The 16,247-nt window shown below is 32.6% G+C and overlaps 1 protein-coding gene across 1 annotated transcript; it reads right to left on the bottom strand.

Moving 5' to 3' along the window:
* Window positions 1-5,981: 5,981 nt before the first annotated feature.
* On the bottom strand, window positions 5,982-10,044 carry LOC132734451 (uricase-like). Its single transcript, XM_060721193.1, has 5 exons — window positions 10,014-10,044; window positions 8,379-8,565; window positions 7,755-7,878; window positions 6,729-6,824; window positions 5,982-6,121 (listed from the first exon to the last, which is right to left on the bottom strand). Exons 1-5 carry the CDS (start codon window positions 10,042-10,044, stop codon window positions 6,047-6,049), a joined length of 513 nt encoding a protein of 170 aa, XP_060577176.1. The 3' UTR covers window positions 5,982-6,046.
* Between the last annotated feature and the right edge of the window lie 6,203 nt (window positions 10,045-16,247).

Genomic DNA, 16,247 nt, shown 5'->3' with positions numbered 1-16,247 from the left:
AAATCAATGTGAAATTATTTCATGAACTTTTAAAAGCAAAAGGTAATCGAAATTATAACATTGAAATTATTAATCAAACATTTTTTTATTGACATGAGGTCATAAAAATGTGATACTACTGGTAATTTGAGATGAACGAGTTCTATATAAAAACAGATTTTTATTGACATAGATGGGTTGTTCTCGTTGCTTCAATGTGGGTAAGCTGGTTTGACTTCGGTCTGCAAACAACCCTTGGAACATTTTTTATCCCCTTGCTGGATGAATTTGGTGAAGCTCGTTCAGCTACAGCTGGTGTTCAGTCTATGTTTGTCGGTATCAACCAGGGATTAGGTATATATATCTTTTGCAACATATATACAGAATATTTAGATTTTGCTAAGTCTCTTCGTTGTAGTCTAGACTTTAGCGTTAAAGTTATTGTTACACAACATTCGTCTCACTTTGATATTACAAGATTATTTGATAAAATAGTGCAATAAAGTTCTTCACTCGGATACTGTTTCAGAGTGAAGATTGACATTGTACATCACATAAAACCTACATTTTCTCTAAATAGAACTAGTGTAGCAATAAAAATATATAATAAGTACCATGTATCAATGCCTTCGTATATTTGTAAAAATGTGACAGTGATTTCAAACATTACGTAACGTGAATACAGTAATTTGGGTTTACTAATCAAGATTTAAATGACAATGGATTGAAAAAAAAATAACACTTTTAAAACTTGATTTCTTTTCTTTACATCCAATTGTTCTTTTCTTTACAGGTGTTTTTGTTGGCCTATTAATCACGCGATTTGGAATCGCCAAGGTCACTTTAACAGGATCAGTTTTGCTTCCATTGGGGTTCTTTTTCTGCTATTTTTCAAAATCTTTAGTCCATGCCATCATTTGCATAAGCTTTTTCTCCGGTAAGGGTTTATAGATTCTGTTAAATAAGATGAAAGTATTTGCATAAAATGCATGTAAATTCTGAAACTAAAATCAATTTAAGAGGCGGATTCCTAAGTGTTGTAATTACTTGAATGTCTTGAAGGAACATTTACCTGTGAAGAGAAGGCACTTATCTAAGTGATTTCCAAATATAAAAAATAGGCATTAATTCAAAAATCAATGTTTGGTGTCAGTAAAATACCGCCGCAATTTTTGTAAAAAGTTTTTTCTTCATAAAAAACGTAGATAGTCCTTAATTTAACAGTGCACTATCCTGAAGACCACCATTTTTTCATTTTTCTTCTTCAAAAGTACATTATAAACCGGTATCTTATTTCATAGCTTTCATTACAATCAGGCAAAATTTGTTATATTTAAGAAATGAAACCAGTTCAAATTGAAGCCATGTTATCTCATCAGTATGCTATTGTTTTCTTGTTTGTGACATTTGAACGTTGTTGCCTATAATGTGCATTGTTATTAATAGAAAATGTTTCTATTTACAGCGATCGGCGTTTCTTTGATGTTCGTAAGTAGTGCAGTGATTTTGAGTCACGTGTTTACACAAAGACAGCTTCCAATTGCAATAGCATTTCATTCAGCGTCCATAAGCTTTGCCGGCCTAACATAACCATACCTCATGGATTACATCTTAGAAAACTTTCAGCTCCATGGTACATTCCTTATTTTAAGCGGATACCTGTTCAATAATCTAGCCATAAGTATTTTCTTTTCGTACACTCTTAGTAATGCTGATAAACAAAAAACGAAAGGAAAGTTGAAATGTCAGGGACGAGGAATAGTCATGAACGTCACTGGCAGAAATTCGACAACAGACTATAATATAATTAAATAGATTGATAAAGATCAAAGTAACATTGAAGTTTTTTCAGTAACGAAGAATGTCAATACATCTGAAGGTACCATTGACTCAAAAGAAAATGGCATAACGAAAATATCAGTGACAAATGATTCTCAAATAACACAGAATAAGCAGTTGAAATCTGGATCATCTTTTGAAAAGACTCAAACATTTGCCTGTAGTAAGATTGCTAGGAGCATAACTGATATTCTCTCTGTTCCATTTGTAACTATTCTTATGGCGACGGGAATAATCATCGCCTCACAAAATGGTTATGTGTCTCTGCTGATAGATATCTTTGAATCTAATGGTTACACACATAGTCAAGCATTGAATGCATTTCTTCCCCTTAACTTATGTGGACTAGCAGCGCGATTATTGCCAGGATTTTTGAAGCATATTTCCGGTATGAAACAACTCATCCTTGCAATATCTTTCACTGTCTGTGGAGGCGTGGGACAGATAGTAATCTGGCTTGCATCAAATTACGCAATGATGATGATTGGCGTTGGACTGACAGGAATCCCAATGGGCGGAGTCGTATGCGTTGCATCAATTGTTGTGGCAAAACTAGTTGAAAATCAGAATTTTCCTGTTGCGTTTGGGCTCATACTAACTACAATCGGCATCCTGGCTTCCACATGTGGCCCTGTTTATGGTAAAAATATATACCAGTCATTAACATGGCCCTTAGTAATGTCTCTATTATTCATTACCCCGCTAAATATCTTAAATTGTCGTACCCATCATTCAATTTAGACAAAACTATCCATCTTTTCAGGAAAAATTTCACAATTATAAGTACTGACTGAATAGCAGACTATGATATAGCATGGATGTGCCGGCGGATCTAGGTCTGCATAAGTTGCATGGATATATTTAGTTGCCGCTAGCAGGCTAAGGTTTATTATAAATTATTTTATTTCTCAACACGGAGACCATTACTTTAAACATGGGTGATAAACGACTCGGCTCCACTAGGTATTTCTGATGATAAGAATGATACTACATAGAAAAAACCTTAACAATAACTATCTCTAAGATTTCACATTATTTGTCGAATTACAAACTGTAAGCATAAAAAATATCAGGACCAAATAGTGTACTTTAAATATCCGACACAAAATGCATTCATTCATTTCAAAAGCTTCTTTCTTTATATTTTATAGTACGAAATTCTACTTCTATTAGCGATATTATATTTATATTTGTTGTATAAGTTAAAGTTGAATATTTTTCTTTTATTCGACTAATTTGGATCTTACTGTGTCTATTTTTCAACATCTTTTGGAAAATATTCTACCGTATCAAATATAGAGAAAATGACTTTTTTCAGTTGGAAAGAGCAATTAAGTCAAGGACACAATTTGAGGTTATAACAATCAGGGCGTATATCCTGACTAATGTAAGCATTTATTGCTGGGTGTATACGCACTGGACTTGAGCGGTCACGGTGACATTCAGCAATGGTTGTTTTCCTAAAATGGCAATATTTCAAACGTTGTTTAAAGTTGATACTCGTAGGTGACCTTTACCACATAATGTAAATCATTGATTATGTAAAAAAAACTAGATCGTTCCCCACATAGATACACAAAGTTAAGACAGTATATTTTTTATATAAGAAAGGGGTGTATATGAATAATTTTATTATTTCAATTCAAACACAATCATGTACTAAATTCAAATTCGTGTCCTCATTTGCAGACATAGCGTACATTGATAAAGGGGCATAAATTTGGTGACCCAGCAACTGTTTCATTAATCCTTTTTGAAAATAATTTTACCTGTCTCGAAATAAGTCAAATATAAAAAAACCACAAACTTTTAAGAATTTATATTTATAATTTATTATACTAGGATATTTAACCAAAAAAAATGATATGTTTAACCAATTATATTGACAAAAAGGCATGGTGAATTGGATGCATGGGGACTGTAATGACGTTGACATGCCTTAGCAAGACATACTTCACTATGCCCTTTTCTTCTCTATTTTCAATCGCTATCCCCGAGTGAATTGCATTTCGAAATCATGATTATGTTTTAAGTTAATTTGATTGAATAAATTAGTAGAAAAATGTTAACTTCAAATGTTCAAAAGTTTCTTCAAGAATACATTGCTTTTCTTTTCTTCCAGGTGCTTTTCGTGACTTCTCTGACAGTTACGCAGCAGTGCTTATAATTGACGCATCCATTAAGATGGTGGGATCAACCCTGTTTTTAATTGCACTTTTGACAAGTAAAGACAATCTTCAGTCTCCTAAAAGGACAGTACTGTAACCAGATTTGTTAGTTCCGTTCACTCCAGCGGCAATGTTCTCAACGGTGTAATATCAAGTGTGGAACGATTTTTGTAACTTAAGAGATTGGCGCAGCTCTGGTAGTGCATTTGAATGTCAAATTGCAAATACAATGTGTAATACTATATTACTGTACCATTATAAATCTTCATAAATTTGTCAAGAATATAAAATAATATACAAGAATACAATAAACTGTGTATAATAATGCAATATTGTTTGAACAAAAGTATTGCTGTGCTGATATTTGATTCACTTAAAATGCTATTAGCCAAGTTCTTGATCATTGTTGTTTATTGTCATTGTTGAAAATTGTCGATATCTTTACCCCATATATAACCTGCTAATCTTATTTTACTTTACACTGCACAGGCCTGAATTGGTTTAATTTAAATACAACGATTGACTATGTTAAGAACCCCAGTTATAGATGTGATTTGTTTACTTGCATTTTAAATGATTTTTAAATGTTCTGTTATAACTTATGTTCGTTGTCGCTGGTGTAGAAGAGAAAAAATGGTTGTTGAATGAATCTTATATATGACAGACATAAAAACAGCACAGTTTCTATTTTACTTCTCTTTTTCGTGAATGCGGTGCAGTAAGGAAGTGCGGGAGAATACATGTATTGCAGTGCAGGAGAATAAGGAAGTGCGGGAGAGTATTACAGTGCGGGAGAATAAGAAAATAATGCAGGAGTGGAAGGAAGTGCGGGAGAATGAGTTCGGGGGGAATGTTGCAGTGTGGGAGAATGGGTAAAAAAGTGCGGAAAAGTAAAGGAAGTTCGGGGAATGGGTAAAGAAGTGCGGGAGAGTAAAGGAAGTGTGTGAGAATAAGGAAATGCGGGAGAATACTGCAGTGCAGGAGAAAAAGGAAGTGCGGGAGAGTATTGCAATGCGGGAGAATAAGGAAGTGCAGGAGAATATTGCATTGCAGAACAGGAAGGAAGTGCGGTAGAATGAGTAAAGAAGTGCGGGAGAATATTGCAGTGCGGAAGAATAAGGAAGTGCGGGAGAATGGGTAAAGAAGTGCGAGAGAGTAAAGGAAGTGCGGGAGGATAAAGAAGTGCGAAAAAGTAAGGAAGTGCGGGAGAATAATGAAGTGCGGGGGTATCCTGCAGTACGGAGTGCGGAAGAATATTGCAGTGCGGGACAAGAAGGAAGTGCGTGAGAATGATTAAAGAAGTGCTGGAGAAAAAGGAAATGCGGGAGAATTAGGAAGTGCGAGAGAATGGGTAAAGAAGTGCTGAAGAGTAAAGGAAGTGCAGGAGAGAAAAGGAAGTGCGGGAGAATAAAGAAGTGTGGGAGAGTAGGGAAGTGCAGGAGGATAAGGAAATGCGGGGATAAACTGCAGTACGGGAGAATAAGGAAGTGCTGGAGAATATTGCATTGCGGGAGAGTAAGGAAGTGCGGGATGATAATGAAGTGTGGATAATGGGTAAAGAAGTGCGGGAGAATAAAGGGAATGCAGGGGAATAAGGAAGTGCTGAAGAGTAAAGAAAGTGTGTAAGAATACTTCAGTGCGGGAGAGTAAGGAAGTGCGGCAGAAAGCAGAATGCGATGCACATACTTGAATAGTCCTTACGTTTATTGTTGTAAAAGCTATGTCGTTAATCGAATCCTTGATATTTTGGAGAGTTTTCTCGTCGCATAAAACTCATTTTTATAGAGCAGCTTTTTAGGAGTGTGTATGTGTCATACTATCGAAAAATAAGTTAATATATGGTAAACTATTCCTAAAGGGAGAGGGCCACAACAATATTTCATTGCGTTATGTCTAAACATAACATATAAATATGCTGAAAGTAATTACTCAAAAAAGCTTAAACAAAATGACAGACGAAGTTCTTTCTTGATATATTTTATTTGCTAGATACTAGATACACATACTTCTTGAAAATGTGGAAAGAAAAGAAATATTTTCGTCGTGTACATTTCCACCTTTTAGAGCTTTGACATATTACTCCTCTTCACCACAGCACGTATATTTCCAGATGGGTTGTCTAATGCCGTATATACCTTTTAAAAATATATAAAGTAAACCTAATAAAAGCAAAACTAATAGTAAAGATATAAAATACCCTAAAACATTTATGAACATTACCGTTTCATAAACAGAAGCCTTTCGGGTTAACAATATGCCCCGCTAGGTATAGATCAATTTATGCCCCGAGTAATTTATTTAAAGCACAAAAAGAAGTTTGTCAGAAAAAAAACCCATCTGTAAGTAAGTTAAAAACCGGCCTCAAATGAAAACATAGCCTTTGATGAAAGTGCTATTTACTAAAGATGATGGGCAAAGAATGCGAAGTTTGTAAACTTGTAATCAGAACAATGAAACAGAAATAAAAGTGTCGATCTAATTAAGTCTGTTAATGAAAAAGAATAAGACAAATATCTCTAACGCTCTATGGCATCGGTTTCGGCACTTTTAAATCTTCAACTTTAAGTAGGTATTATCTATATGTAAATCATAGTATTGTATCGCTTATACCCTAGATTCCTGTGTATGACAAATTTTGATCAGTAAACACGACGTACATTTAAAAGAACTACTAGTTAGATATAATCAAGGTTAAATCATTTCTTTTCTATATGAAGTTGTATTTTCTAGTATAAAACTTACCCTGTTAAAACAGCCTTCAAAACTTATTTTGGGGAATTTCGTATAGTCAATTTCAAAGTAATGCTTGTTCGGGAAATTTATCTCCATTTGATGTATCTGAAAAAAATGAATTCATAATCCTAAATCCTTAACTAGTTTTACACCATTCATCAATAGTTTTCATTTGATGCAATATATACTGTTTATTTCATTATAGACTAAATTATATTCGTAATATGTAATATTATTTATTTATTTGGAATACAAGTCTTCTTTATATTACAGCTATAATAAGCTCATATTTGATAATTTAAAAAATAGATTTACTTCGAACCATTGAATCCTTGAATTAAACAGATGCCTGTAGTAGAAAGGTTTCTTGTTCACTGTTCAAATACTACATCAATATTACTAGCATTACGTTACTTTTGAATTCGATACCGCCAAAACTGTTGTTTTAAGGATAGATGGTGATATAATCTGTACAGACGATCAATGTACTTATTTTGAAAAACTCCCTCAATTCTTAATTGTACAATAAAAATTCACCCCCACTCTCCAATGAGGTTCAAAAGTCTAAAAACATAAAATTTGAATTTCTTACATCAGTTGGAACACTTACAACAGAAATATATACAAGAGATAATTAGGGAATACATTTACAAATTAATTGAAAACCATATTTTGTACTATTCTTAGCCTGGTTTGAGTATTAAGCGAAGCGGCGCTTTTTAATTTTGGGCCATTTTTCACGATTTTGTGGAATAGCGGAGTGAGCAAGTGATCTGATATTTGGTACACAAGTTATTGATATAGACCTACATTAAATGGAACGTTTATCTGGAAAAATTGTTTTCAGTCCCGTCATTTCAAAATATTCAGTAGAGACTCTTTAAGCATTTTTTTAAATTTCTCTTGCTAGTAGATCTACCAATACTTAATTATAATATAATTGCAGGACAATGACAGTGGCGGAATATACCTTGTTTTTCACGTGCGTATATGATAACCTTAACATCAAGATTGATAACACTTATTGTTCATTACCTGCGGAACTCTGGACAGAATTAATTTAGCTGTCATGTACAGCGTGTTCTCAACGTTTGCAGAGAAGACACCTTTGTCCGCTGGGCCTGCAAAACCTTCAAGTACTGCTCCTTTCACTTTATCCCTATGAAATTATTATAACATATTGTAAGAACAGGATAGAATTGAAGCAAAAAAAAATTTAACAGCGTCGGTAGCATTAAAAATATCAAATAACAGTAAATTTTATGAAAATTGCTCTTGCAGGAAATGGGATGTCAAACTTGTTAACATACCATATTAGATTTTTTTGTAGTTTATTCAGTGTCTAATGAGTATTTTTGGTTATTTATTCTTATTGTTGATTATTCCATGTGAATGCGACTCTTTTGTCCGTAAGAAACATTTTTTATTCTATCAGTATTAAAGACTTTTAAAAGGGCATATACCAACATCGGTATTCTCTAATTTCCAAACTAAAACACAATTGCACCTACGATTTTGTCTCTGAGAACTCTACAACATTGTATATTGTATATTATCAAAAAATATTTATAAAGATAAAACCTGTTTATAACTTATTTATGATTTTAGTGTTCCCCTAAGGAATGTTGGTAGGGTAATCATAATTATTTTTAAACTTACCATGTATCATTGAAGTCGACACCCTCGAAGTAACTGTACCACCAATTAGCTGTCACTACAGAGGAAAATATCCGGTCGTCGGAATACGGAAGAGTTCGGTATTCATCATCCACAAATCCTTTAAAAGCTGACTTGGTCGTTTTTAAAACGCGTAGCTCCCTTATACCGGAACACACAATGGGTTTTTCTGAAAGACAATGGAAATACATAAATATAGGGATTTCGGTTTAGATAAGTTGTTTTTGTTAGTGGTTATCCGGTTAACCGAACGTAGGTAAATTGTTATACAAGAAACAAGTACATTTATTTCACTCCTTCGTGGAATATGAATAAAATTGTTTACTGAAGCATTTGGTGTAACATGTAGAGAATTTTCAAATAAAGAGATAACATTACTTTTTACAAACCATGACAATTATTTTGCATTTATTTTATAATCTAATCCTTTATTTTATTTTTTTATTTTATTTTTTTTATTTTATTTTTTTATTTTTTATTATTTTTTTATTTGCTTTTTATACTAGATCTTTATTTAAATATTTAAAGAACAAGAGAATTGCTTAAAAGTTATTATTTTATATTCTCAATTGAGACTATAATTTTTTTATTCAAAGTAAACTTGTGTTGTTTTTTTAAGGTTTACATATTAATATTTTTCATCGTAATAATTACAAGTGAACATTTTAATCGGGGAAATTCAACATTAAAGGTAAAGCCTAATTTGTTTGTTAAAAAATAAGCTAAATATATCAAAAAAAGAAAATTATGTGAAATGACATGCAGTTACTACCCAAGTTTCTCCTTCTCACACAACTTGTTTCTAATTTAAAAACTAAAAATAAAATTCTTGTTTGCCCTACTACAATTTCTATGCAATATACAGTATCTTGTTACATTACACATATCAAATACATTTGTAATATAAATAGATAAACACATGATATAATTCAAAGATTTACAGTATATTGGAGAATGAACATATATTGATGCAGAAAAATTTGTTAAAATAAATGTATATCAAAATAATCTCATTTTTAATATCAGAATAATCTCATTTTAATATAACATTACTAGCGAAATCTAAACGTTTACAATATCTATGAAAATAATATATAACCTAAGCTTATCAACTTATCTTTTCTTTTACTATTTGCAAAATAAATAAATTTACATAAATTTAATAATATAGACTTTTCACATGACTGAAGTAATTCACGTTGATTATTGTGATGTAAATCTTAACCATAAGCTACCTACCTACATATCATTTTATAAAACCTTATATCTATGTCATCAATATGTTATAGTATTTTTAAATCGTTCGTCAAAAACTAGATGACACACTTAAAGGAGACCTTTGCTACCATTGAAATGCATTGGTGTGTAACTCTCTCGTAAAGTCTTCGTGTCCTTATGACAAATAATCGAAATTGCATTTCATCGCAATTTCCAATTTTTATTCATTTTGAATGTAGTCACTGTGGTAACAATTGTTTGATAATATTTTACAGTATATTGAAAAGAAACTTTTACCCTTTCAGTCCAAGTGTCCTCTTTTTTGGACGACTTTTCTCGTACAAAATTTTATACCGTTTTACACTGGACTGTATTGATTGTCTTCAGCATTTATTTTACCACGGTAATTGTCTTTAATTGAATTGTCCATCTTCCTTTCTTGGTATAAATTATTCATAATTTAAAGGAACATTTCGTAATATATACAGCTTGAAATTGATATGTTCTGGCTGATCTTGGTCTGAACAACTCGTATGAGTAGAGTGTGAAGCCGCCATAAGAGAAATGAGCCGCGTCACGACAAAATCAACATAATGGATTTGCGACCAGCATGGATCCAGACCAGCCTGCGCATCCGCGCAGTCTGATCAGGATCCATGCTGTTCGCTATCAGTTTCTTTACTTGTTTTAGGGTTTGTAAGCGAACAGCAAGGATCCTGATCAGACTGCGCGGATGCGCAGGCTGGTCTGGATCCATGCTGGTCGCAAACCCATTATGTTGGTTTTGTCGGGACGCGGCACAAATTATTTCATGCAATATTCACTAGCTTTGTAATTCTAGTCATAATACGACTTTTTATTAGGAAGCTCTTATCAATAATGTGTGGAAATAAAAAAAGTCTTAATTGGCAGTTACGACCCTTTTTACCAACCTTCAACACTTATTTGCACTTTTCAAATTTGGTCAACATAGCGTATCCTTTCTCACTTGGTCATAAAAAAGTTGCAATTCACAATTATGACCTTTTTTTAGGCGTCAAACTAGAGTGCCCCCATCAAGCAATTTTGCATTATCAAAGGAATAAGCAATTTGAGTAGAATCACCGATTTTTCGTTAGCTAGCTGGTAAGCTAACATGGGGAAAAATCAACGTCGTTTGTGGGGTTCGAACCAACAAAGTCGGCAGGAGAGAGACTGTAGCTAGCATCCTTAATCCCTTGCTAAAAGAAACAATTAAGATATGTATATTGATAACAGTTACCGTCACGTCGTTGGGAAACTTCACATATACGGACGCATTCTTTTACATATTGAAACGTGTGCACGTGTTTCTCACCATTCTGAAAATAAAAAAAAAACAAATACCATTGACGATGTTGTCATTAGAAAATTTGCAAAATAATTTATTTTCAAAAATAGTAGTTTACTTAACTTGTATAATAAATAACTTGTACAATAAATAATAATAGTAATAATAAAATATTTAGATGATTATCATATTTTCCAAAGCCCTTTCAAACATTTGCATATGTTAGAGAATATTAACAAAAGCATCCATATATTTCCTAGGGTACTGTATAACCGTAAATCTATTATTCGTAGCTGGCAGAAATTGATAAATATTATAACACCTTCCGTTATAAAACTTTTTATTATTATGTAATATCTTATAAAAGATATGTTTTCCCTTTTTTAATTTATTATTTTACACTTACAACATCAGTTTCTTACAAATTTGAGCATTTTATCAGTTAAAAAATAAGTTGGTATATTGCTATTTCAGGGAAAACAATATTTCAATTTACAATATCCATGCGTTTCCAAGGTTGTTCTTCAATTTTTATTTTGGCAGACGCCAGCTGTTGGTATTGTCTTAGAAAATGACCACAAATTAGAATTGCAAAACTTTCAATGCTGTGTATCTGAAAAGAAACAAAATAGCGATAATCTATGCAATATGTAATGCTAGAAGATATTACTTTGAAAAGTTGTATTAAAGTTTGCAGCGGACTAAATGCCAATAGTTTTGAGTATTTGAAATGCATATGCCATCATTTAGTTTTGGAAAGGCAAATGTAAATAGTTTTATTTATGTGATGGACCAGAGTAAAAAGGGCTTAATTCGTGTTTGGGAGAGAGCAGATACCGAAGAATTTAGTATTTTTAGGGAAAATGACAATAGGTTACATGTACATGCAGAGCACATGTAAAAAAACCTTTGACATTCGGATAGTAAATGGCAAATATAAAGGTTTTAGAATTTTAGGGACTAACTGTGAATCGGTTTTACGGGGGAATTTGACTAAAGATTTAAATATTGCGCAATTGGGAGGTAAAAATTCATTTGCATTTGAACTCTTGGTATTGATAAAAATAAACACAGTCACGTGACATTTTAATCAAAGATAAATTGTATACATATATATTTTTTTATAAATTCTGGCATGTTCCTTTAGAGCAAAAAAATCTCTGTTTCGTTTGACATGGCCAACAAGAGGAGAATGTCTCTTTTTATCTTTTTATCTTCTTATTACTTGAGGACAATTATCCACAAGAAAGCGTATATGTACATAAAAGCACTGTATCCTTACTTACGGTATGCTGCTTGGCAAGAACATGGACAATATTTTTCTGAGAATCTGTCGCTATCACATCTGAATTGTCTGCGAAAGTATAATCTCGGTAATTGTTTAAGCTTAAGGCCGTACACACTTCGAGTTCCTGCAGTGTATAATGTAAACAAGAGCACCGCTAGGCGGAGCATTATATGCCCGAAAATGATTTTTTTTAGTAAAGATGAAGCATTTGTAAGACATGGGAATTAAATAAAGTATTACCTCCTTCACAAAACAATCCTCCTTTGAAGTTTCAATATTGTGGTCCAAATGGAACTTAAGTTATGCCCCGGAAACTGTTTTCAGTTCTAAGGTAATAGTGACCTTGACCTTTGACCTTGTGACTCTAAAATCAATAGGGGTCTTCTACCCAATATGGACAATCATACTATGAAGTTTGAACACTGTGGGCCAAATGGAACTTAAGTTATCCTCCGGAAACTGTTTTCAGTTTTAAGGTCATAGTGACTTTGACCTTGTGACCCCAAAATCAATAGGGGTCTTCTACCCAATATGAATAATCATCCTATGAAGTTTGAACACTGTGGGCCAAATGGAACTTAAGTTATGCTCCGGAAACTTTTTCAGTTTTAAGGTCATAGTGACCTTGACCTTTGACCTTGTGACCCCAAAATCAATAGGGGTCTTCTACCTAATATGGACAATCATCCTATGAAGTTTGAACACTGTGGGCCAAATGGAACTTAAGTTATGCTCCGGAAACTGTTTTCAGTTTTAAGGTCATAGTGACCTTGACCTTTGACCTTGTGACCCCAAAATCAATAGGGGTCTTCTACCCAATATGGACAATCATCCTATGAAGTTTGAACACTGTGGGCCAAATGGAACTTAAGTTATGCTCTGGAAACTGTTTTCAGTTTTAAGGTAATAGTGACCTTGACCTTTGACCTTGTGACCCCAAAATCAATAGGGGTCTTCTACCCAATATGGACAATCATCCTATGAAGTTTGAATACTGTGGGCCAAATGGAACTTAAGTTATGCTCCGGAAACCAAATTGCTAACGGACGGACGGACGGAGGTTCTCACAGGACAGTAATTATGTGGCTACTCTATTGTTCTCTCTATTGTTTTTTTTAGCCACACAAAAGAAAATAGCCACATAAAAGCATTACGGAATGAATGACATCAAAGAGAAAGAACAGTTACCTATTGTCCCTCTGGCCACATAATTACTCTCCTGTGAGTGCGGACAGACAGACGGACGACAGGGGGTATAACATAATATGCCCGAAATTCTTTCGGGCATATAAAAAGGTTGATCTTTATTAACTTTTAGTCTGCTTTTTACTAATGCGAGCAATGCAGACAAATATAAGTCGGCATATTCGTGCCGGTTAACATTAAATTTTGATCCCGTTGAAAGTTGACTCCATGGGTCATTTTTCATTGTTGAGAACTGAACCTGGGTCATTTTTCAACATTAAAAATTGACTCTGCCTACAATTCAACATTAAATTTCAGTCAAAAATGCGTTGACAGTAACTGTTAGGGTCATTTTTAACGAAGAACAGGCGACATAAAAATGATATGGCCAATCCTTGGCCCATGCGAAATTCGAAAAAGGAAAGATAATCCGTATGTTGGTTAGGAACTGTTGTAGGAAGATTTAAGATATTTGTTTCTACTAGATGGTTATATGTGGTCGGAGTCCGACGTGTCCATCGAGACTTCCACAGAGAAAGCAACTTTTCAAACTAAGTTTTTTTTATCTAATAACGATTGTTCTTTCACGAACTAGTATCATCAACTGTAGAAATTCATTAAATATTCTCTTTAAATTGTGTTTAGAACAACTATATATATGCTCCATATGTTGTGTACAAATAAATCGATCTAAATGAACTTATACTATATTTTTAATGAGGCTCATATTTCACATTATTTTATTTATTTATTTATTTATTTTTATTTTCTTTTATTATTTTTTTATTTAGAAAAATATATTTATCTATTTTCTTTATTTCTTTATTTTATTTTTTTTTGTTTTTTTTGTGGTTTTTTTTTTTTGTTTTTTTTTTGTTTTGTTTTTTTTTTTGTTGTTTTTTTTTTTGTTGTTTTTTTTTTTTTTTTTTTTTTTTTTTTTTTTTTTTGGGGGGGGGGGGGGGAATGACACATACATGTATATTTAAGATGAACACAGATTTTTTATCAATCTGGTCATATCTTTTTTTCCCGATACTCGTGCCTTTGGGGAAAAGGTAAGTTTTCAACGTTGACAAATGACCCTTGGGGTCAATTTTCAACAGGGTCAAAATTTAATGTTACAAAAGTTTTTTTTCACCACAGGAGGCCGCAAAAAATTCAACAAAGGGTAATGTATATTCCATAGAATGTGTTCCAGAGGGTGTCATGACTTCAGTTTTTGCGTGAGTTTCATGTAAATCTTAGAACTAAATCATATACAAGAATAATTAAAATATCATATACTTACGATTAAATTGTGTATACGTGTATTTTATAATCTTTTCTAATACATGTACATATATATTGTACTTAAGGTAAATGTTTTACATGTATTACTAGTATCTGACTTGGTCAAAATAACACAATATGATATTTTAAAGTTTACGACACCATGACTATCATATACTATGCTCAACTTTTCTTATGAGTACATTTTGTCAAGATTGTAAATTTATACATAAAATGTTTATAACTTTGCACACAAGACATCATTTTCCGCAGAAATAATGATCAGTACTAGTCAAAATAGACGTGGTAATTATGTAAGTTGTTTTGATCGGCGTACATGTATGAAACCTTAAACTGCTGGACTTATCCAACTACTTTTAAATATCAGTTTTGGGGATTTCGTAACAGAGATTTGAAATTGGTCAGCGAAGAAATAGTTAAAGTATATGAAAGGAGTTAGTTACTGGCTGGGGCGACATCAAGGGGTGTTTCTGCTAAAAAAATGTGGCGAGGCCGTTAGGCCGCGACAATTTTTTGCAGAAACATCCCGAGATGTCGCCCAGCCAGTGTTATATCCTCGTAACTAACTCGTTTCATATACTGTTTTATCGCAATTGCATAATGTTTTTTTATGATAGAAATAAATAAATAAATCGTCAGCTACGTTACAGTTATTTATGATAAGGCAGTTTTTTTTCAAAATTGCCGCAAAAAAAAGATATACAAAAGACATCCTATGTTAGAGGCGGATTGTAAACTGTTACCAATATTGATTCAAGATTTAAGGGCCTTTTTCAGTGGAAATGATTCATTCAGCGGATGTACATTTTGATTAAATGAGAGTTAATTTCATTTCATTCACTATCTTTGTTTATATTTTTCATTGTATTTATTTTATTTTATTTTATTGATTCCATTTCTATTTTTTTTTTTTTGCTACTGGGAATGTTCGTTACCACTGCCCCATCGATAGAAATAAATAAATAATGAATAAATAAATAAATAAATAAATAAATAAATAAATAAATAAATAAATAAATAAATAAATAAATAAATAAATAAATAAATAAATAAAAATAAATAAATAAATAAATAAATAAATAAATAAATAAATAAATAAATAAAAATAATTAAATAAATCGTCAGCTACATTACAGTCATTTATGATAAGGCAGTTTTTTTTCAAAACTGCCGCAAAAAAAAAGATATACAAAAGACATCCTATGTTAGAGGCGGATTGTAAACTGTCACCAATATTGATTCACATTTAATATATATGAAACAATGAAAAAACTGTACTGCTATATATCAATACAGTTTTTCAAATGCTCATTGAAGTGTACTGAATATATGGGTTAGTAAGAACCAAACCATGCGATAACAGTATATAGAGTTTTCAGGATGGCTTGTCTCTCTCTCTATACAGGTAGCAAAGGCCAGCCACTTTGGTATCAGCACTGTCAGCACACTGGATTTTTTGGCCAGGATGTCGCAAAATTTTGAGAAGGCAAACGTAACGTATATTCTACAGGGATTGGTTTATTTACATGTACTAGTTTTCCAGAGGGGGGCCACGCTCCAC

The sequence above is a fragment of the Ruditapes philippinarum genome, unplaced genomic scaffold (genome assembly GCF_026571515.1).
Source record: "Ruditapes philippinarum isolate M1 unplaced genomic scaffold, ASM2657151v2 ctg216_1_1_1_1, whole genome shotgun sequence".
NCBI classification, from domain to species: Eukaryota; Metazoa; Mollusca; class Bivalvia; order Venerida; family Veneridae; genus Ruditapes; species Ruditapes philippinarum.
Note: the sequence above shows the minus strand (reverse complement) of the source record. Positions and strands in the feature narration are given on the sequence as shown.

Excerpts from the sequence above, each read along its gene's own strand:
- LOC132734451 (XM_060721193.1), bottom strand. The coding sequence starts at position 10,044 with ATGGACAATTCAATTAAAGACAATTACCGTG. Across the intron at positions 8,566-10,013 it reads AATTAAAGACAATTACCGTG|AAAAACCCATTGTGTGTTCC; the intron begins GTAAAATAAATG and ends ATTGTCTTTCAG. Across the intron at positions 6,122-6,728 it reads TTGAAGGCTGTTTTAACAGG|GTATATACGGCATTAGACAA; the intron begins GTAAGTTTTATA and ends TATTTTTAAAAG.